This window comes from Amblyomma americanum, chromosome 6, assembly GCF_052857255.1.
Source record: "Amblyomma americanum isolate KBUSLIRL-KWMA chromosome 6, ASM5285725v1, whole genome shotgun sequence".
Classification (NCBI taxonomy): Eukaryota; Metazoa; Arthropoda; class Arachnida; order Ixodida; family Ixodidae; genus Amblyomma; species Amblyomma americanum.
The window spans coordinates 100098600-100120161 of NC_135502.1; the positions used below are offsets into that span (position 1 = coordinate 100098600).

Genomic DNA, 21562 nt, shown 5'->3' on the forward strand with positions numbered 1-21562 from the left:
ACGCTGGAGGCCTATACGGCTGTGCCGCGTTTCTGCAGCAGTGTTGTCCACGCCAAAGCAAGCAGCGGACATCTCTCTGTCACTAAGATCACGTAGCTCAATGCGCGAGTATTAATTTGCTAGCAGTATTAGTCGATGAAGAAGACAGTGTGCAATGCACAGCGCGAGAGTTTGTTCGGTGGCGGCGATAGCCTAGTGCTCAGCGCAATGGCGAGCGAAGCTTATATGTTCGCGGTGCCGCGGGTTTGAACCTGAGTCGCGGATATTTAGTTGTTTTATTTTTGTTTATTTAAATTGACGCAAACTCACAAACATCGCAAACTGACCAACATCGCACTTCGCACAAGCCCACGAACCCACAAAATTCGCAAGACCTTGTTCGAGGTTTACACATCGGAATAATGCTTTCGCAATAAAAAGGAAAAAACAAATACAAAACGAAAAACGCCATCATCACAAACTTTCCGAAGTGGGCTTCGCCTCTATAACACCCTTTATGCGGAAAAGAAGCCTCTCCGGGTGCTAGTGAAGCTTGGGGAAAAAGTTATGGGGAAAAGGCAAATAAAAAGGAAAGCAGTAAGTAAGCACGAAAGAACTGAAACTGCCTTTAGGCTCTTCTTTTTGCGAAGCGAAGGCAGCAAGCTAAATCTGTTTTAGAGTTTCTAACTCTAAAGGACAGCGATACGGTATCGGCCTTGAAGACAAAGTTGGCTGAAGTTGAGCGACAACTTAGTAGGCCGGAAGCTCATGTTTCGATTACAGCGGCCGTAATGCTGTTGTAGGGAGGAAAGAAATTAAAAGCGGCGTAGATGTCCCTCCGCGATCAATCTTTCTTCGTAAAGACTCACTTAGCAAGAGTCCGTCTCTTAGAGCAGACCCAGCTGTGTACGCGTGGAGTTGAAGAAGTCATGAAAAAACCGCTGAAGCCGTAGCACCGCAAGCGACTATACTTTAGTATTCTAACTTTTTAAAAAACAAAACAAAGGGCCGAACAAAAACGCATTCGTTTGAAAAACAAAAACGATGTTTAGATATCAAATGCTCTTCTTCGAAGGAGGCCGGTGCACGTTTTTTTTTGTCAGAGAAAGAATTTTGTGTTGTTGGATATCCCTGACAGTTCTAGCTCATGTTATCGAGGCGAAATGAAAACTGACCAATACCAGTGGGAAGCTTAAGTAGCTGATTACTCCTAAGTTCTGCCTGACTGTTTCTTTTTCTCAGCAAATTTAACTAAGATAAAGTCAACTCGAGAGGACACTGTGAGATGATAAATGAGGTGATTTATTCAGATAGCATCAGGAGGGCCATAAAAGCGAAAACTGCGTGTGGCGTCGGTGTCTGTGTGACGCCTCGACCTGGTAAGTGGTGTTTAGGGAGATTTGTCTCACTCCACATGCCACCTGTAAACCGCACCCCTGACCTCTTGCCACTCTCCCCTTCCTCCTCTCCACCTATGGGGAAGTAGAGGGAGACGCCGCCCGAAGAATGACAAAGCAGAAATGCAAATGCCTAAGAAGAAAATGACAGACAACGACAACAGCAGGCCTGTGTGCAAAATATACAGTCTCCCGAAGAACTACATGCGCAAAAATGAAGCTTGTGGTAGCTACTCTTGCGAGCAATGCTCAGGAAGAGCAACCTGCGTCTCCCAAGCACTATCAGTGGCTGTGCTTGAAACAGCTACCTGCCGGTGCAGTGGCGCATTGTTCAACCGCTGCGCCACTTCGCTGGTCGCGGAAGGAGGACTCGCCGGGATCAATGCATGTGACACAATGTTCTTGGTTGCATAGCAGAAATTCGAGGAAATTCAGAATTAAAATATATTGAGGGTGTTGAAGACAGCGAGTTCAAATTGTGAATAGGATCATAGCCAGAACGGACTGGAGAGTGAAAGATGAATGCTGTCTCATTTCCTCCGCAATAAAAAAAATTATGGCTTCAAATTTTTTACGAGGAGAATGGGTTCCCGAAAATAAACTTCCTGGACTAAGCTGCATAGAATGCGCTTTTTAGGATCTTTTTCCGCACGTTCTTATTGCGCATAAGATATCGCCTATCAAAGGAACGAGTTACACAAATATGCACGCAATAAAATGCGCTGAAGTCTGAAAACATGTCAAACATTCTCGGGCAAAAATTTCAGAAACTGGAAAATTGTAACATACTCATATGTAAATATTGAAAGTAATGGTTCATTTTTCTGATATGTAGCAAAATATTTGTTTCAAAGTGTTTCTATCGGTCGCATGGAATAGTTAAGACTGCCATAGAAAACAAATGGGGAACGCTTTCGACGATAGCAAAAACGTGAATAGAAAAAAAAAGATGAAAGACTGCCGTCGGGTGACATGATGATATATTGATTGCATAGTGAAATATTTCATTATGTGAAAAAATTTGCGTTCATGAAAGGTTTCACACTCAAAAATGCTTTTGTCTAGAACTGTCGGGCATGCATGTTGTGTAGGAGGGTGCAAATCCAAATAAAATATTTTTATTTCAACATCAGGAATGTTAGGGGTGCACCCAAAAAAGCCTATGACTAACTTGACAGAGGGGCGCACCCCCGTACATAAAAACCGGCAGCAATAAAACACAGACAAAACAATAAAAAGAAAAACTACAGTGCCTAGGTAAACATCATATTCAATAAAAAATTAGTGAACATCCTCTTGCAATAATAAATAACTGAAGTCGGCAGAATTAACACGAAACGCTCATGAAGAATGCAAGACGAAGAATAGCAATAAGAAGAGAAAAAGGGAGAAAGGAGGAGCAAACTTGCAGTAAGAAAAAAAATCGTATCATTAGGGCCTCAGGGCTCATTGCACCGATTAAGAAGAGTTGGAATTACATGTCGGTGCATTTGACGACCGAAATTAGTACGAAAGGATGGCACATACCAGACGTCGTTGTTACGTGTTGGGTAGTAATTAGCTTTGAGCCGTAAGTTAGCGGTGCCATCAAAGAATGCGTCATAAATTTTCCGCTGTCTTTCATATCGTTTAGTTAGTAATAAATTATATAGGTCATTAATTGGAGTTACTTTAAATGATGCGAAAAGAGGTTGAGTGTGGGCAAGTCAATATTGCAAAGCGAAAGCAAGTGTCCATTTCTTAAACGGACAGATATTTGTTTTATCATAGCTCTTGCATAGCTGCGGTGAATTCAATTTTTGTTTGTCTGTTTTGCTATCATAAACGTTTTAAAGTGCCTTAAATTGTGTTTTTGTTTACATAATAGCTAATAGTACAGCACTCAGTCAAAAAAAAATCTAAGTTACGCCTTGAAAATACTGATGAGTCACGATATGAATATATGACGGCCTGACAGAAATTGATATGCATAATCATTCATCGAGGAAATCTTCAATGCTTTTTGTGCATTCCTGGTATGTTTCTTATAAAAATCTGATATAAAAATAATTGCTCTCCAAATTCGCACCTGAAGAAGATAACAACAATAAAATGAATTAAGTACAGATCAGCTCCTATATCCTTAGGTTCCACAATCAGAGACTTGTTAACAAGCTTAAAGTTGCATACACGCAAAATTTAGGTTTCAAGTTATCTTGTTTTCAGTTATGCGTAGCACATTACTATACATAGATCAACGCGTGGTATTCGCCTACGTGTGCTGAAAAAATTTAGTATTAGATTTCTTCTGTCTCCTGTTTCGGTTTAAACGGTTGAGCAATGAATATGACGTCAAAGATCAGTACGAGTCACGTGAGGCATGCAGAAAACTGATATATAATCGATTCGTCATCACTTGTGATCCTGGTGCTTGAGGCAGGATCGCTTTATCGTTATAGCGAATTAAAACGACGAAGCAGTAAGCCGGAAGCAGTAGCCTGGAAGCAGGGAAGAAGCAGGCCGGAAGTGTTCCTCATGCCTAACTTCCATTATACTGTCCTTCGACGCCGTCACCATCTCTCCGCTGTTGAAGCAGGAGTAGGTTAGAAATTATTCGATTATAAATTACCTAGTGATCGCAGGTAAATATCACGTGATGATCAATGTGTAGCAATGTCTTATGCATCATTACAAACAAGAAAACACGTAACTCTAAATTTGATTTCTATAGAACCGTTATGGTGATTGGGAACAGGAGGAGTTCTGCGACAGGACGAAGGGAGCAAAAGAAAACGTAACAGCACACGCTGCTGTGTCAGTCGGCAAAACTTTGCGTGGCCAGCAGACCAAGTAATATGAGTTGCGGCTTTGTTTTGTTGCACAAGTTTTTTTTACTCTTCACAGGCACTGCGCATTATTTCGATTGAAAACAAACATTTTTCATCTATACAGAATACCCAGGCCTAACTTAGAAAGCCAGGTAGATATGCAACGCGAATCACAAACTGCTATTTTGTAGGCACGTAAAAAACTGTGTATATAGGTAGCTTCAGAATGGCTGGAAATTATGACAACTCAGGGCACCACTCAATACAATTCGTACCAAACAAGACCGCTATGGTCAGTTTTTTTTAACTACGCCACCTAGCTCACCGAGGTTCACAAACGGATGGCGAAATACCATCCACGTTTCTTATTTTAGCATGCATGACCGAGTGCTTATTTCAAATGTCTAACAAAAGATATAGCGGAACTAACGTAAGAAGATTACATTTCACGCGCACCGTCTTTTGGCTGCAGCGTATTTGTTCATAGACACGCTCAGAAATTGATTCCACATGGCTTTGTTTTGTTTATAGATTTCTACTGAAAAACGCCATTGACTGAAATCAGAAGGAAGGAAGATCATAGGCTTTGCTCCGAGCCGGAAAAGAACAGCAAAAAAAAAAAGAAAAAAGCAACCGCAACAAAGAGCCGTTAATAGCACTTGGCAATTTCACAAGTGTTGAACACTAGCTGAAAAAAAATGCAGGCGTGGTTCGTTCTGATAGCGCTGAATTTATTGTGGTGAAATTGTTTGCTCGCAATTGTGCGTTCTTTAAGTTATGAAAGATTCAATGTGATTTAACGTTTTGAATGAGATGCTCTTAGCCAGCGCCGGAAGTGATGGTTCGAACTCATTTTTTCCTCCAGAACAGGCCACTGACGAACAGAGCTTGTTTTTCAAGAGATATGAAGCTGAATTCTAGATAGACCTATCACCTGAAATATCGCGATCACATCGCAACGCACGAAATGCTGACGGTGCAGCTAAAGAAATCTGCACATTATGTGCATGGCTCGGGAAACGTACTGTCTACTATTGAAAAACACACGGTTTTGATCGAGTATATATTGTTAGTGCTTGTTTTTGCCCGCAGATATAGCACAAAACATGCAGAAAAAACATACTCACTCGCAGTGCGATGTCTGTTCTCGATTCCCTCGTTCTCTGCAAAAAAGTAGAGAAAAAGTTTTGCAAACGACATTTCTGCAACAATCAAAGAATGTCACAGGCTAGATAACATTGATTTGGGTAAGAGCCCCAACCGAGAAAATGAATTGTATGATATCGTAAGTCACGCCAGTTAATCAAGGAAAGCAGCCGGCGGACGCCCCCCCCCCCCCCCCCCCCCCCCTCCCCCCTTTTTATCTCTCAAAACTCTTGTTTACATGAACAGTAGTGCCGTTGTTAATGTCTCGAGTATGAATAGTAGAACATCGTGCATTAATTTTACGACAAACTCCGCGTGCTATCCGGGACGTAAGTGTCTATGGCGGGCAAGCAACGGCCGGAACACATTGCTTCGTTATCGGTCGGCGATTCGCGACCACGTGTGTGCTTGTGGAGGTTAAATTCAATGTCGCCTTTTTTAACGCTTTGAAAACTTTCGAAAGCGCTGCGACATGGGACACAAAGAGAAAGACACGAAGGGCAAGCGCTTGTTCTTCGTGTCTTTCTCTTTGTGTCCCCGGTCGCAGCGCTTTCGATAGTTTTCAAAGATGTACCTACTAGCTCAATTGTCCGTGTTACTCTTCTTTGTCGAATCAGACATCTGGAGCGCCATTTGAGCGTAATATATAATTTTGTCCTTGGCAATACGCACTTTGTTTTCAAAGATCGGCGAAGCATTATGTGCGTAGGAACGACGCAAACACCTTTCACAACTTCTCGTCAAACAAATTATCAGAAAGCGGAATTAGACTAACACACACGTGAAGATTTAAACCCAAGGCATCTAAACAACATTCAGGAAATGAAAAATATATGAAGACAACCGCACGCACCAAGAATTGTCGTCAAACAGAATACGTGCTTCGTCTTCGCACCTCATATTGTATCCGGTGAAGAGAGAGATCGTCTGCGTATACGCAGTAAGTGCAAAAGAAAGAAAACCCTCCGCGATTGCAAAAGGCCCAAATAAATTGGAGAACAAAAAAATAGCCTCGTTGTTTAGACATGAACAGTCGTCATCTTCGATGCCGCTTGACAGGCGTAAATTAGTAGAAAACAAACATGGGAGCGAAGAAAAAAACCGCGGGGTATAGATAAGAAAAAAAAGAAATTCCAAGGTGCTTACTCGTGAAGTACAGAACAAAATAAGGAGAGCTTTCCCCCTGAGGCTAGTAGGTGCAGCGCCAGCCAATATCTCCAGGGCAGCTTTCTGAATTTCCGTTTTGCGTGAAATTTTTTCGATTTTATTTTTTCGTGCATGCCGTTTGCTGCAGACGGAATGTCGATAGGATAGAACGCCGAGGCGTCGCATTGCTGGGTTTACCATAATTTATGTGAGGCCGTTGGTTTCCTTGCAGCCATGAAGACTGACGAACGCGGGAGCAGCAGTGGCCCCAGTCGAATGAGGCGGTGAGCAGCGCACCTCCATTTATGCCACTGGATAGTCGGAGATGTATGAATTATTTCCCTTCGGGGAAAAGCGAACGAGTACTGCGATGGCTTGCCGTGGCTGCTGCCGCTCGAATGTTGTATTTACGTCTTCATCTCTTTTTTCTCTATTTTCCTACCTATGGCCTTGGACAAGCCCTGCATGTGGGAGCGCAGAAAAGGCTGACAGGTAAAAAAAACAAAACAGAAAATACACCGTATGTGGCGTCTTCCGCGTGATCCCGAAAGAAATATTAAAGGCTTTATAGCGGTGCCTGCAGCAAAGACATGCTTTGAAGTTAAGGCGCCGGAATTCGGGCAGGGACTACGAGCGGATGAAGAAAGAAGCCGCGAGTGAAAAAAAAAAGAAATCCGCGAGAAGCAAACGGACTGGACAGCCCGTATGCATAATTCGATGATTGGCCGAGAAATGACTTGGGGAAGAAGAAAGAAGTGGTGCTTCCGGCTCTGCCCGGAGCTGCCCCTCCGCGGAAGCGAATGTCCCATGGAATCAAAGAGCTCAGGCCCCGAATATGCCGCTGCGGCGGATGAACTGTATCCCGAATGTCAGCGCCGTCCGTAATGCATGTGTGCGCGCCAGTCCTCGCTGTCATCGGCGGCTCACTGCTGCGAAAGAGACACCGCATATATGACAGTCTACGAAGTTGATTTTTATTTTCTGTTTTCTGCTGTAGGGTTTACTGTTAAGCACGACTAGAGCGGGGCGCACAACGTCATGCGCCGCTCTCTTTCTCTGTCCCGCCCGCGTCGTCACAGCAGTGCTTTGGAAGGTGGCGGGACGGCATTAAGGAATCCAGACTTTGAAAATTGATGGTTCTTCGGCGGCCTCGAAATGGTTTGGAATGACTTTGGTCGCCCATCTCGAGAAAATGCAGGCTCGAAGACGCGGGAATCTCGGATGCCAGAACAAAGTGCATGGAAGGAAGCTTGTTTCACTTCAGGCCCAAACTGGATACATGGATAAGAGTAGTAAATATGCTAGAGAAAAAAAAATGAATTAGAATCTGAAGACTATGTGGATTTTTATATTCACAAATGAACGTTGTGGTAGTTTTTTTTCGAAGTACCGAGATAATATAAGGAATATTATAGTATATGATGCGTATCACAGCTGTAAATGAATAACGCGTTTGCTAGGGTAGGAAACACATACTTTGCCTAAGTTGCGCAGACTTGTATATACTGCTTTTGTAGTCGTCGCAGTGATGCTAGACTGTCTACAGTTGCTGTGAAGGCAGTAACAAAACTTAATTTAACGTCGCTAACTTTACGAAGTTACTTTCTACAGCTGTGCAAAAAACATTGGCAATAAGTAGACGTAAAGATTGCAAGGGAAGAGGGTTAAGTCAAGTTAGGCGTGTACGCCCTTAATTGACGAAGATAACTGAAAAAAATGCAAGGAAGATTACCACATGCTCAGGGAATTTGCGGACGTACGATGATCTTCGAGGTGGTTAGCTGATGTACTCGTGATAGGTGAAACGTTAAGAGACAGGAAAAGAGCAGAATGGGTCAGGGAACCACAAAAAAAAACAAGAGTTAACTATGTTTTATTCAAAATAAGAAAAAAGGACATGTGCCGGACATGTAATGTGAAGACAACGTAGCCGATGGTCAGAAAGTCAGATAAAAGGATGAGGTTAGGAAGTTTGCGTGGATAAGGTGACCGCAGTTGGCACAGGACAGCGTCAGCTGGAGGTATATGGGAGACGAATTTGCTTTGCAGTGGGCGCAGGTAAGCTGCTGCTGATGGCCTTTGAGAGCACGCGGGTGAGCACTCGGGTCCAGGCATCCTAAAATGTTTGTCCAGACAATGAAAATCAATTGATGGCATTGAAGCTAGGAGAATCGCCTCGCTCATTTTCGCCCTTGCCAGGCCAGCACGCTCTGGGATTGGCTTTGACCTTCGCCTTGGAGTGCATATGAACTGTAAACCATAATCAAAACAGTAAAAAATAGACGCGATACGTTTCTGCTCCTGGGCAGCAACACTTTGAATAAATGAGGCAATTCAATAATGTTGCGTCCAAATTGACTACCGCTACTAGTGGATTAGTCTCTGCACGTCATCTCTAAAGAATATGGGTGGTCAGTCTGCCTCAACGACTCCACAACCCGGACCTCGCACCATTGGAGTTCTGGGTGTTTGCCAAGATAAAAGAACTACCTCAGGAGTAGACGACTGCCTCCGAAATAAAATTCACCCAAGCAGTCTGGCACTGATGTCGCCAACAGCTACCATCAATCCTCTATCACGGCTTGCAGAGATCGATTCACCTGTAATTGAAGTGCTTTGTGGCTAGTGGACACTATCACCAAAAACGATGGAGTCGTGGAGAGGAGGACGTTCCATACTTTCATCTGAATATAACCTCTTTGTGGCCATCAGTTAATAAAAGATAACCTCATAAGGAAAAAATCTCATTGAATTACCCTCTTCTCCGTATTCTGATTACAGAAGCTTTGCAGCCAGGACTTACTACGTGCGGTTTTTGGTATAGAATAAAACAAGAAGGCATCGAATAAACAACACCTACCGAATGCCGTCTGAGAAGCATAGTAGCGGCTATGCATAACACACACAAACACACAGGAGAGCAGGAATGCAGTGGAAATTTCAACCAGTGAACACCCAGCCACGACATTTGCGGAGCCCAGGGTATTCTAGTGCCACAGCACGTGCGAGAGCGCCGAGAGGCAGCGCACAAAAAGAAAGGGCTTCCAACTGCACCCTTGAGATACGCAGCACGCGGTCACGTTCGGAGAGGTGCGCGCTCCCGCCTGCGATCGCAGCGCACACTGAGGACCGGCGGTGATTGCGACGCCTTGGCCCCGGCCTAGGTTACACCCTGAGAAACAGGGCGGGCGTAAAACGTTTCCGTCGGGATGCGGTTGTCATGGCAACGCGTCGGATGAACCACCCGACGGGGCCAGGGGAGCGTTTGGTGTATTCCGTCCTCGGCGGAGCCACGAATGCGAGTTGGCCCCGTTCCAGCTGGTACGCCTCAACCTTTCCCGCTCTCACCATCTTCATCGCCCGCCTTTCGGTTGAAACGAGCCGTGAATGAGAAGCGTTGGCCGCGAATACGCGATGATGCTACTCACGACACCTCAGGCTCTTTCATGCTCGCGTTATTTTCGTTTCGTGGCATCGGCGCGTATTTACACGCCCGGTTCGTCAGGGTGGCGCTTTTGAATGCTTCGGTATGTATTTTAGACGCAGCCACACCTTATCTGCATTACAAATACGCGGAGCGGGGCCAACAGTGATTGAGCGATGCCGCTTACATAACACAGTGGATTGAGAAATGTGTACCAGTGGTCAAAGATAGTGCGACGCGTAGGAAAGCTAAGAGATACAACGCGCGAGAATGCTCATATATATAGCCCAGCTTTGTACAGCCCTTTGCTTTGATATTACCGCTTTCTTCTGATTCTTGAAGGAAACTAAGGCTTCTGCATTTCAGTGATACAGTCTCTTTTCAGTCGCACTAAGGGAGCCAGGAAGGACTTAGAAAAGCGCGAATTTCAGCATTCACCTGATGGTCTGGGTTTTCTTGGCCTAGAGAAGGAAGGCAGTCTTTTGGCTTTTGATACCACCTTTTGATATTTCGTCACTTACGTTTTCCCTGTGCAAGCCAACCTACATTTAAAGAATAGCCTGTAGATAGATCGGAACCAACTTAGGGCGCAAGTTTCCAATGCTAGCGTCTTTGGTTTCTTGGTTCAAAGGCATTCCTTAATGTTAATGAAAATGAATGTCCTTATTACCCAAAATATTCCCTATTTCTCAGCAGTAGCCGTACGGTCGGTGTACTCAAAGCCGCTCGTTATATGCTTCCTTCTTACGCACCATCTCCATGCTCGGGGAGCTCTATTGATTCTCTAACCCCCGAATGCAGAATTGCAGTAACTTGGCTCGCACTTGACTTGCGCTCGTCTCAAGGCAGCTTCATCGTGTGACATAAGCCTTACTCGACTTGGAAGGCGCCTTGCGCCCTCACTTGGCTTGACTGAAGGCGGTCAGGTTTCAAGTCACCGTCTGAGCTAGCTTCGAGCCGACTTACTGCTTTTTTCCAACATGGCAGTCCGACGGAGCGACGTCGCACGCAGGGTCGCGTCGTGTGAATTCGCGTGCTACGCCACAAATGCGGCATTTTTAGAGGCGCATTCAATGCCGAAGACTCCGCGACCGCCCTTGCGTGATCGGGGAAATCAGATGGAACTCTGTGATGATTATATCCTCGCCCGCAATCTCCAGGAAGCGGCTCGTCATGCTCTATGAAAGCGCAGACGACCGCGAACAACCTGTGCCCTCGACGCTGCAACTGCTTGTGCATTTATGGATCTGACACTTTCCGCGAAGCACCTGCGCCCGATGTTCTCGCAGTTTTCAAGGCTCATGCGGAACTTCTGTGAAGTTGCCGAATTCCCAGGTGTAAGGAGATGGATCGATTGCACGCGCGTACCGATTAACAGCCCCGGCAGCGACAGCGCGGAAGTGTTCCGTAACCGCAAGGGACACTTTTCTACAAACGTACCGGTAAGCCATAAATATTGAAGCACCCCGTATGAAAGTGATTGCTACTAGAGCGTGAGGTGATGTCTGCCACCAGTGCGCTGCTCCCACTCGCTCAGGAGCGAAACAGGAGCTTCTCGCGCGCTCGCAGTTTTCCTCATTACGTGGACAACAATCGTCGACGAAAGGCTCGCGTCGTCTTTTTTGTTTTTCTAGTCTCTCTGCCCTGTTTTCCTGCGCCGTATTTTCGCCATGAAAATGTAACAAATCGTTCAGACGTCCAACGCCATCTGAGCTGCGGATGATTGCGGCTATTTACCTTATGTGCATTTCACAGAGGCATTAATAGCCTTCTTCGCAACGTCATTTGCTCGTTGTATGTCGTCAATAACGTCAATATCGTTGTATATTGGCTTAGTATTAGCTGCGCTCCATAAATGAAAAGTTATTGTGCGTGCCAAAAGAAAAATAAAAGTGGCGCAATGTTTTACCCTGAATCTAGGAAATACCACCACGCTTCAGCTATGCCTGTACAGGCGAAGCCCTGTCCGCTTCCTCAGTTTTCTGTTCGCGACCTGCCTGCCGTGGTAGCACAAGGTTTCTGGATGCAACGAGAAAAGTAAAGCCCACGATGCGTTGCCCAGTACGACACACAGACCACACCGATGAAGAAATGGGGGTTAGGCAGTCGGGTCTGCGATCTGGACTTCCTCAACACGACTGACCTCACTACTGATACTTCGCACGTAAATGATGCGTGTGCATAGCGTTGCTCACGAAGCGCCCTTTTTTGCATTTACTGCCTCTGTTATGCCTTCCTCTCAATCGTGCTTCGGTTCGATATTATGACACTGACTTTGAGTTAGGGAGCTACGGCGTGGCAGCAATACTTCATACTCCTTGAAATAAAGACATAACCTAAGCCGAACTTTTAGAGCACGGTGAAAATGAAACACGCGCACTGAGCGCACCGTACGACTCAGCAGCAGCGCGCCCTGCGACCTTTACTCCGTGGTTACTGCGGTGGTATTTGACGACCCGCGATTTGTCTTTGGGCGTCACTACGGAACGCGAAACATGCGAGCCATCGTGTAACTCTTGCTCGGTTCTACTCTACATTACTTTATGACGCGCTGGTCTGCCTCGCAAAACGTAAAAACTTGACACAAGTTGCTAAAGATGCGACACGATTATACTGAGTTTCTTGAATTCCTAAGTGTTCGGAAAATGTAAAGAATGGCGCGGCGGAGGAAAGGGAGGAAATAACCGGCCCCTATGAGAAGTGACCGCAGCGCTGAACCGAATCGCAAGTCGACAACCAGTACGAAACCAAAAAGGCATTTGTGGGACACAGTGAGGCCCGGGGATTTTATTTACTCTGCCCCCTCTATTCATGCCGGGATGCTCCACGTGCGGAGTCTGGGCGGCAGTGAAGACACAAAAAAATACAAAGAGACAGCACCACAGCACTCGCCCAGACAGTGTTCATTCTGCTAAAGCAATTTTGGCATAGCAACGTGAATTCCTTCTCTGGGATAGTATGGTCCTGGATTCCACAAAGCGGATGCACGGCCCGGTACTAAGACTCAGGAAGAGAGCACACGACCAGTGGGTGACTTGCCAGGCACATGTTGCTCCTTTGAGAGGGCCGACAGAGGAGAGTAACTTGAAAGCAGCGCCAGCCACTGGTTGACGCAAGGCCCATTGCTTTCTGAATAAAGGTGTTTCGATACTACCTGTAAAACACGCTGCCGACAAACACACTTCACCTCCCCTTTCATGGCCACCAGATCCTTGATAACCACAACCTATCCCCTGACGTTGCGGTTGAAGGGCCGAACCTGAGCGAAACGTTTCTTCTCCTCAGAGCCGTTTCTTTCTCGTTCTATTTCCTCTGAACACTGCACTGAAATCACAAACGCATTAGCTCGAATTTTCGCACATACTTTTTACACTTGTTTCTTACCGATTATGGTGGGTACACTTTAATCATAGCCAGACCAGTTACTTTGCCGTGTTACGTTGCTGTGTTACGTTGCTGGAGAAACGTTTTTGTTTCATGAGCTAATAAAATATAGTCCTCTATCTTGACAAACCTGTGCTCGCACTGGAGTTCGCAAGCTGGCATTCGTCAGAACTGAACTCTCCAAAGCAGATTTTTTGTTCACAAAGCAACTATATTGCTCGAAAATACGCAGTGGGCAATGCTAATAGTAGAATACACTTATAAAAACGCCTTTGCATTAAGAATAACCCCCTTTCTTAACTGTTTCTCGACCTAAAGAACAAGGCATGCAGCTTCAAAAACTAATAGGCAATAAAAAAAGTCAATGGTACCAGCCGCACCTCTGTTAACATACAAGCTGGCATCTGTTAAGCGCAGAGCTTACGGACGCTTATACGTAACTCTTTGCAGCTCGCTTCGAGCTCCTGCTGTGAACTTCGTTTTAGCGCCATCTCCTTGCAATAAAGTATAGCAATGCATTGCAAAAAGGCAACTCCCCGTGGCCCAAGAAGAGGCGATACAATTTTACCAGTCAGAGTAGCGATAGCGATGTGAAGAGCCCACTTATAATCAAGCCGCAGTGCTTTCCGTTGAATCCTGGTTAGCCTGCCAGGAAAATGTGCGGTTTCATTACAAGCAAGTTAGAGACGATGAACCTTGAAGGCGGCCCCCTGTCGCGACGCTAAGGCCGTTTCCACGAAGAGAAAGGAGGAGGCAGACTTGAGAGAGAGAGGACAAAATGCGCTATTCACCAGTAGTCCCGGCCCCAGAGAAGCCCGAGAGAGTTCGGTAAAACATGCAAACTTTTTCGTTATTCTTCTCCTTAAAAACGAACGAAAAAGGAATGCTGACCGGCTCCTCGAAAACAGTGCCACCGAAAAATCAAAGCAAACATGCCGGTTGAATTCGTCCTCTCACGGGTCTGCCTTATTTGCCTGCTTATTTCTTTTTTCCTCCAGTCGGTTTATCTCGAGCTCCCATGGTCGCCGCTTTCGCCATTTTGCCCGCCCACCTGCGGCGCAAGGAACGAGCGCGATCATTGTCCTCTGGAGTCTCAAAAGAAAATCTGAGCTCGTGTTCACCGCTTCCACTTGTTCCGTCGGAAGGTGTCTGTGCATGTGTTTCCAGCTCTTAAACATGAGGTTAGGTTAGGTTAGGCTATGGAAGAAGCAAAGGCGTCCAAACTGTCTCGCTTTGCAGAGATTCCTGACCAGAGTAGTGAAGAAAAATATCTAGGGGGAGGGGGCGGTATAAAAGGGAGAGAGAAAGATCAAAGTGCAGCTATAGAACACGTGTTTCAAGGCGGAGGTGACAGCGCTATGCCATTTTAAATTGCTGCGACGCGCAGAAGACAGTATTTTCCTGCGCAATTGCCACTAAACATCTGAAGTAGCAGTTTTAGATTTTAGGTGATCGGATAAAGCAAGTGTAAAATGACTTTGTTTCTTGGGTCTTGAGCTGGCGCCTTATGTGTACATTGTTTTGTTCATATCTTCTCTTTGGAACACACCGCTATATAATATCTGGAGTCATTGCACGCCTGTAGTTATTACTTCGGTTTGGATGAAGGCTGTGTAGCCAAATTGGCAGGATGACACTATAAATAGGAATAAGACCTTTTAGGGGGTAAAAGGGGAGGAAGCTGTCCCTTAGCACTCTCCATTTTAGGTGCAGGGTATGCAACTCTGGTTCCAGATCAGATTTCGATCACTAATTATACGGAATGTCTACTTTCGGCAGCGGGGGCATATTCCCAGTGCAGAACATAGTAACCTGACGCAGTTAGCAATGAGAGAAGGCCTTTAAGCGCAACTCGGGAGTTATTGAAGTTAGCAAGGAGGCTGGAACCTTATTTAAAATCTTCGTAACTGCTAAAACTTTCCATGTCTTGATTTGTGTCATTTTCCAAAAGTAAGTATTCTGTGTTTTTTGTGATTAAAGTCTAAAGCTCAGCTTGGATAGCGTCGTTCTCGCGCTTTACTGAAACTCTCGCATTGGGAACGTGCTGCGGCTCGCCACTCCGGCAAAGAGATGTCGTGTTGATCAAGGCGAAAGCTTTTATGGCCCATTAGCAAGGAAACCCGAAGCCGTCGTTGGTGTTCAGGAATAGTGCCCCACAAAACTCCCTATGACGTCGTCAGCAAAGAAAAAGACTTCTTTCCTAGGCGTGGGGAGTCGAACCAATGACCTTCAGAATGCGAGGCGAGCACGCAATCTGTTGGCCACAACAATGCTTTGATTCTTGGCGAATAAAAGTGAACCTAGTGTATGCGTTGCCTTACGGCTGTATGCTAATGAGTAGTGTTTCATTAGAAAGGAAAGAAAAAATATAATTTAAAAAAGAAAGCTTTCGCCTTCTATGCACGTAACTTGATTTAAGTGCTCTTCGCAATTTTTCATCGTTCATGCATCCCAAATGGAGAAGCTTCGGGTCACTTTCTTGGTTGTGATTATGATCACTGTCTTGGTGCATCACACGGAATGCTGTGATGTGCCTGGCTGCACGGGACAGTGGCAGGTTGCCTGGGCTTGCGAGCGTCTGTTAAGACTTAAGTCAATCGGAAGGCCATACTGAACTGCAGGCCAGACTTTTTTCGCTGTCTTACAAAGTGCTGGGGTTGTGAGCGCGGCGCAGCCCTCATTGCAGGGACTGCCAATGAAATGGACACATGGCATGTGAGTCCCTCACACACTCTCCACAAGACCACAAAATCCAGCGCCTCGCGCCACCCTAGTGAGAACCTGCACCCTACCTCTGCGCGTGGAAGATCTGCATCGCTCCACCAGCGAAAAAGTGTTTGAACAGAAGCTGGAAAGAAGGTGAATATTTAGTCTAATACAGAGGCTACTCACCTCTGTCCGCGCGCAGCCAATATTCGGTCATCATATAGTATTAAATTATGCGCGTTTTTTAATACTCCAAAATAGCAAGTTCTGAGCAGTAGGAGCTGACTATTCGTAAATCATGGTAATTACTGGCGGAGGCGAACAGCATATTGCTGCGAGAGGCCAAAAGAAGATATGCTTAACATGCAGACCCAAGGCGCAACAGCCGTAAAGACTGCGAAGGCTTACACAGAAACGTTGCTTGCGAAAATTCCGGCTTCATCTTGGCGGCGTGCTACTGCGTTTCAGCAGATAGCAAAGCCTAGAATCTGTAAGAGAAAAAACTTTCTTTACCCTGACGCTGCCTCCCATGACCGCGTTTTAAGGCACTAAACTTGCTGATCTAACAAGTGAATTTTGGTTTCCTGCTCAGTCATGTCGTGTGAACTTGCGCTTTCAAGAGGCACTTATATGTGAAGAGAAGCTCAAGTCATACCGACAAATACATTTGCAATCAAAACGTTGTTTTGGGTTTATAGGGCTAGTGTCTCAAAGGGACTCGGGCTATGAGGGATGCTGTAGTGAAGGGCTCCGGATAATTGCGACTACCTTGAGTTCTTTAACGCGCACTTCCATTGCACAATGCACAAGCCGCTGGAATTTCGCCTTCATCGAAATGCGACCGCCGGGGCCGAGATCGAACCCGAGTCTTTGGGGTTAAGAGCCGAGCGCCAGTGGTTATGTTGTTCGGCAGCTGACCCAAAAGACGCGGCAAATATCGTTGTTTTTTTTTGTTTGACGTTCATAACCACTGTCAGCCTATATGATAACATTTTAACATTCCTGTTTCCAGTATTAATGAGCATGCACATGTTGCATCATGCGCGCTTCTTGTAAAGTTATCACACGCCTGATTATGTATTGAATAATGACGGTCGCCTTAAATTACTCAATGCGCCTGTTCAGAAACTAAAGGCAAAGCATGTGCCATTTAAGTTTTATCTCGGATTATTTCAGTTTATCATGAAAAGTAATTTTTAGCCTTTCTTTCTTAAAGGGGCTCTGAAAGGGGCCCTAATAAAATTGCGGTACGCCTGGGCTGTTAAAGCACCCTGCTTCACGAATATCGCCCCGCAAGAGTTCTTTTTTTTAAATGCGCCTTGTAGAAGCTGAGTTATCTCTAGTCAAAGTTTGAATTTACGTGTCTTCGCGCCTTTTCATCTCCTCTCGTCTCTTTTTGCAAGCAGCCTGAAGGTCGGCGCTCCTTCGCCGGTAGCGAAACTTCCTGACTCGCCGGAGCTACGTGGCTTACTCGGAGTGGCCACGGCAGCTGCCTGACGTCTGAAAGAATCTAACCAATAGCCATATCTCAACTTGTATACGCACGTGTGAGCGACGGAGGAGGGTGCGAGCATGAAAAAGTCGCCGGAAAGGGCTCGCCAACAGTCACGCTTGATTGCCGGTCCTCTGCTGCGCGCAGAGGTGTATTACTTGGCTCAGGTTTTCATGACAACCCAATGCAGTGACTGAGCGAGTTGATGTCCTCTCCTCGGAAGGTGGTTCAGAGCCGCTTTAAAGACGAGCTGGAACCACAGGCATAAACTTTTGAGTGTTTTGGCCGGCCAACCTTATTTTAGGAGTGTTCCAGAGCCCTATAAAACGATCTCAAAAACGAAATAAAAAACAACCCTTGGTTGAGGCTGTGTTTCTTATCTTATTTTCCTCTTTTTCGAGATGGTTTCGCTCTCATCACAACTCTGCTTATCTCGTGAAAAGTACAGGGCAGCGCATGGCGCAGGCCAGCCAAAACACGACATAATGAGGCGTAGTCGCTTATTTAGATTCTTGGACGTGCGCTTGTTCGAGAAAGGCAAAGAGGCGACGGCGCAATTTTCTCTGCGACACAGAATAACTGTTCGGTTGAAATATATGCGAATAAAGGTGAAAGGTGTCTTAAACGCAAATATCAACCAAGGAGAACTTGTAATGGGATCACTTGTTTTCAAATAAAAAAAGCTAGCCACAGGCAACTAAAACATTTCATTCCTAGTAGGGGGAATGGGGAGGGAGGGGGGCTATCGATTTTGAGCATTGCTCTTCTCGTATTACTTTTTTAACACTAATGACGGCGCCAGAGTATTGCAAAAATTACAAAATACAAACTAGATGTCAAATATAAAAATCACCGACATGGAATGTAGGCGCCCTATCTCTCTGTGCCTCCTCGTATCCGTTATTTGCTCTGTGTCTGCCCCTGGGGTTATCAAACCGTTTTCTTCATGAAAAAAAAGTAATGCAAAAAAATAAATCAAGAATCAAAACGTAGTGCAAGACTTTGCTTTCTTCCCTCTAGCGGCGGCCACAATTTTCCCTTAAAGCGTCAACAAATTGAGTTAGAATAGGCAGATGGGCTGGAACCACTACGGCCATTTTCTCTTTGAAGGCCCCGTTTGCCGTTGAATTTGTTCTGTCTTTCTCGTTTTCGAAACTCGAAGCGTTGTTCCTTGCAGGTTCGGTTTCGCAAGAATAGATAACTTCTTGTGATGCGATCAAAACTTAGGAATTCGATTTCATTCGTGCGCCAAGGTGGCTGGAACTTCGTGAAGCGCAGATGTTCGCAACATCTCCCTTCTTCTGCTCACACGGTGCGATGCATGTCCGAAGCATTTCTACACAGTTTTAATTTCGCTTTAGCGTTTACTTCCATTCTCCGTTATTATACTGGGGCTTAATTAGAGAGAACAAGTGGAGACTTGCCCGAAATAGATTGCTTTCTCTAGATAATTATTTTTCAGGAATAGGCAGGCTGGCAAATTGAAAGAATAAGCAGTTGCAGAGAGGTCACTAGAAACGCTTGGCGTCTTTCAGCGCGAGAGCACAAATTCTGATGGGTAAACCACGAGGAAGGTGTCCAATCAACCAATTAATTAATCAATCAATCAATCAATCAATCAATCAATCAATCAATCAATCAATCAATCAATCAATCAATCAATCAATCAATCAATCAATCAATCAATCAATCAACCAATCAATCAATCAATCAATCGTTATTTGCATATGAAGATAGCTCCATGCTCAGCGATACGGCTTATAATACTTATACGTCACTCAACAACTATTTTTCAAAGGCAGTGACAGTGAACTGAACAGTGGCGCACCCGACAAGCCAGCTCGAGACGCAGTGGGCCACTGCGCTTCCCTGCGAGGGGCCTTGGCGTCGTCGCCCCCCCCCCCCCCCCCCCCCTCGCTACGCGCTATGCATGATATTGTTGGACCCGGGGCGCCGGAGCCAGCGAACCGCGGCGAACCGCGCCACCACAATTGATCTCTGGGTCCCGCTCGTCTGGAGGCCACGAGGAAGCGCGCGCCGCCGCCGATCCTTCGAGCGTGGCCAATTTGCTTCGATTAGAAGAACCGGCCTGGAAGAGAGGAGCTGCGCCCTTTTTAAAACTTCTTCGCTACTGCGTCTGCGCACTGGCTTCGTTGAAAGCACTGGGGAGCGGGCGAGGTGAAGCACCAGGACAATGCGTCACATCAGTGAGCATGGCGTTAGCCGCATCTGCCCCGGCTTTGCGGCAAGATAAATAGTTCAGATCGAAGTATTGCGTAGTTACCCAGTTATTACGTGCTAGATGCCATAAGGGTGCAGTATTAACTTTAACAAATACGAGGAACATTTTGCGACTAATGATTCTGTCTACTCATGGCTGGACTGTTGCACGAGGCGGCTGGATAGCTCAGTTGCCAACAAGACTGCGCAGATACTTACGTCGTGCGGAGAAGCACGCACAGCAGCTTGAAAGAAAGATGCTCTCATGACGAATTGCTACCTGGAACTAACTGTTTTCCACTAAATTACACTGAAGCAGGGAAGTCGGAAGAAATTTAAATTATTTGGGATGGAGATTACAAATTCTGAGTTGGAGTTCAAACTGCGTCTTGAACAATTTATTTGCTTATTTATACACACTGCAGCCTTATTTAGGCTACTGCCGGAGTGGACAACGGGAGAAAAAAGTTATCTAAAAATAGAAGCAGGTAAAGAACATAGACAATAAAAATGTCGCTAAGAAGTGATAGCCGCCAACAAAACTTCCACGGGTAGCGACAGGACGTTCCCATGCAGCGAGTTCTGCAGAGTTCAATGGCCAGAGGAAAGAAGTTGCGTTTGATCGCCTCAGCGCGGCAGAGCAAAGCGGCAAGGTTCAGGCTATGAGAACTTCTAGTGATGGATGGTTTATTAAAGTTCGGATAATTGCGTAGTGCACGAAGGCTCTTAGAATGAACCAGTGAGTGAAAATAATGGCGGTGGTTTAGCTCTGTTTAAACCTGGAGTGACGCTATAGCTGCAGCTGGCCGTGTGGAACTTGCTCAGTTGAATTGCAAAGTCAGTCTTTCGCCGCTCCGTTTCGCTGGGTGTTCCTTCATCATCTTCGTCCCACTTGACACGGCGCATGCGCAGATCTGTGGCTGCTCGGTTTAGGCTCCCGGCAGCAGCAGCTGCTCCGCGCCACCTGACTGGTCACGTGACCAACCAGGTGACGAACCACGTATCAGCCACGGCGCCACGCCACCGGCAGCAGCTCCGCACGACGTGACTAACCACGTGACAGCGTGGCGGCGCAGCCACGGAGTGGCGGTGCAGCCACAGGGTGGCGCCATGGCGCTGTCACGCTGAAGGCTCGAAATGCTACCATAATGTTGCTATCACTACAAAACTGCAACATTTGTATGCGGCGGCGAGATGATAGTGCTGTGAGACGTGAGGCTGTGTAATGGGAAGAAGAGGAAAAGTGTCGCCTGTAGTTGTGAAAAATGAAGCGTACTGATTTCTTTTGAACTGAATCTAATTTTTAGTACCGGATTTCTTATGTAGATTTCATATGAAACAGCCGTAATAAAGAATTGGGTGGGTAAGTGTTCTATATGCCAGCACATTGGTATCCTCTGGGGCCTTACGCAATGTACGATGGAGGTACCCGACACGTTTAAGAGCTTTGTTACATATGATATCATTGTGTTTCGACAATGACATGCCATGAGAAAAATGCATGCCGAATTATTGAAATTCAGAAACTGTTCAATTGCTCCTGACCGTGAAAAGTGTAGGTGAAAAGTGGAGGAGATGGGCGCCTAGAAAAGAACATTGAAACTGTTTTAGAGAAATTAATGTTCATTTGATATTCCTTGCACCACCCACAAAATTTAGCAAATGAGTCATTAAGCAATTAAAGGTCCAGTGGTGTGTTCATACTATGATATAGGACGCAGTAATCAGCGTAAAGACGAATTTTAACGGATCCGCAACGTGCCATATCTTTAATATATAACAAAAAAAAGAAGCGCCCCTAGAAGAGAACCTTGCGGAACGCTGGAGGAAACGCTAACCGGGGATAAACAGTACTGAAGTG

General features: G+C 45.8%; 1 protein-coding gene across 1 annotated transcript in view; it reads right to left on the reverse strand.

Moving 5' to 3' along the window:
* LOC144093934 (uncharacterized) overlaps positions 1–21562 on the reverse strand; it is a 229879-nt gene that overhangs the window by 112790 nt on the left and 95527 nt on the right. The window contains exon 2 of the mRNA XM_077627695.1: positions 5311–5346. Within this exon, the coding sequence (XP_077483821.1) occupies positions 5311–5346 (36 nt within the window). The remainder of the gene's footprint in view (positions 1–5310; positions 5347–21562) is intronic.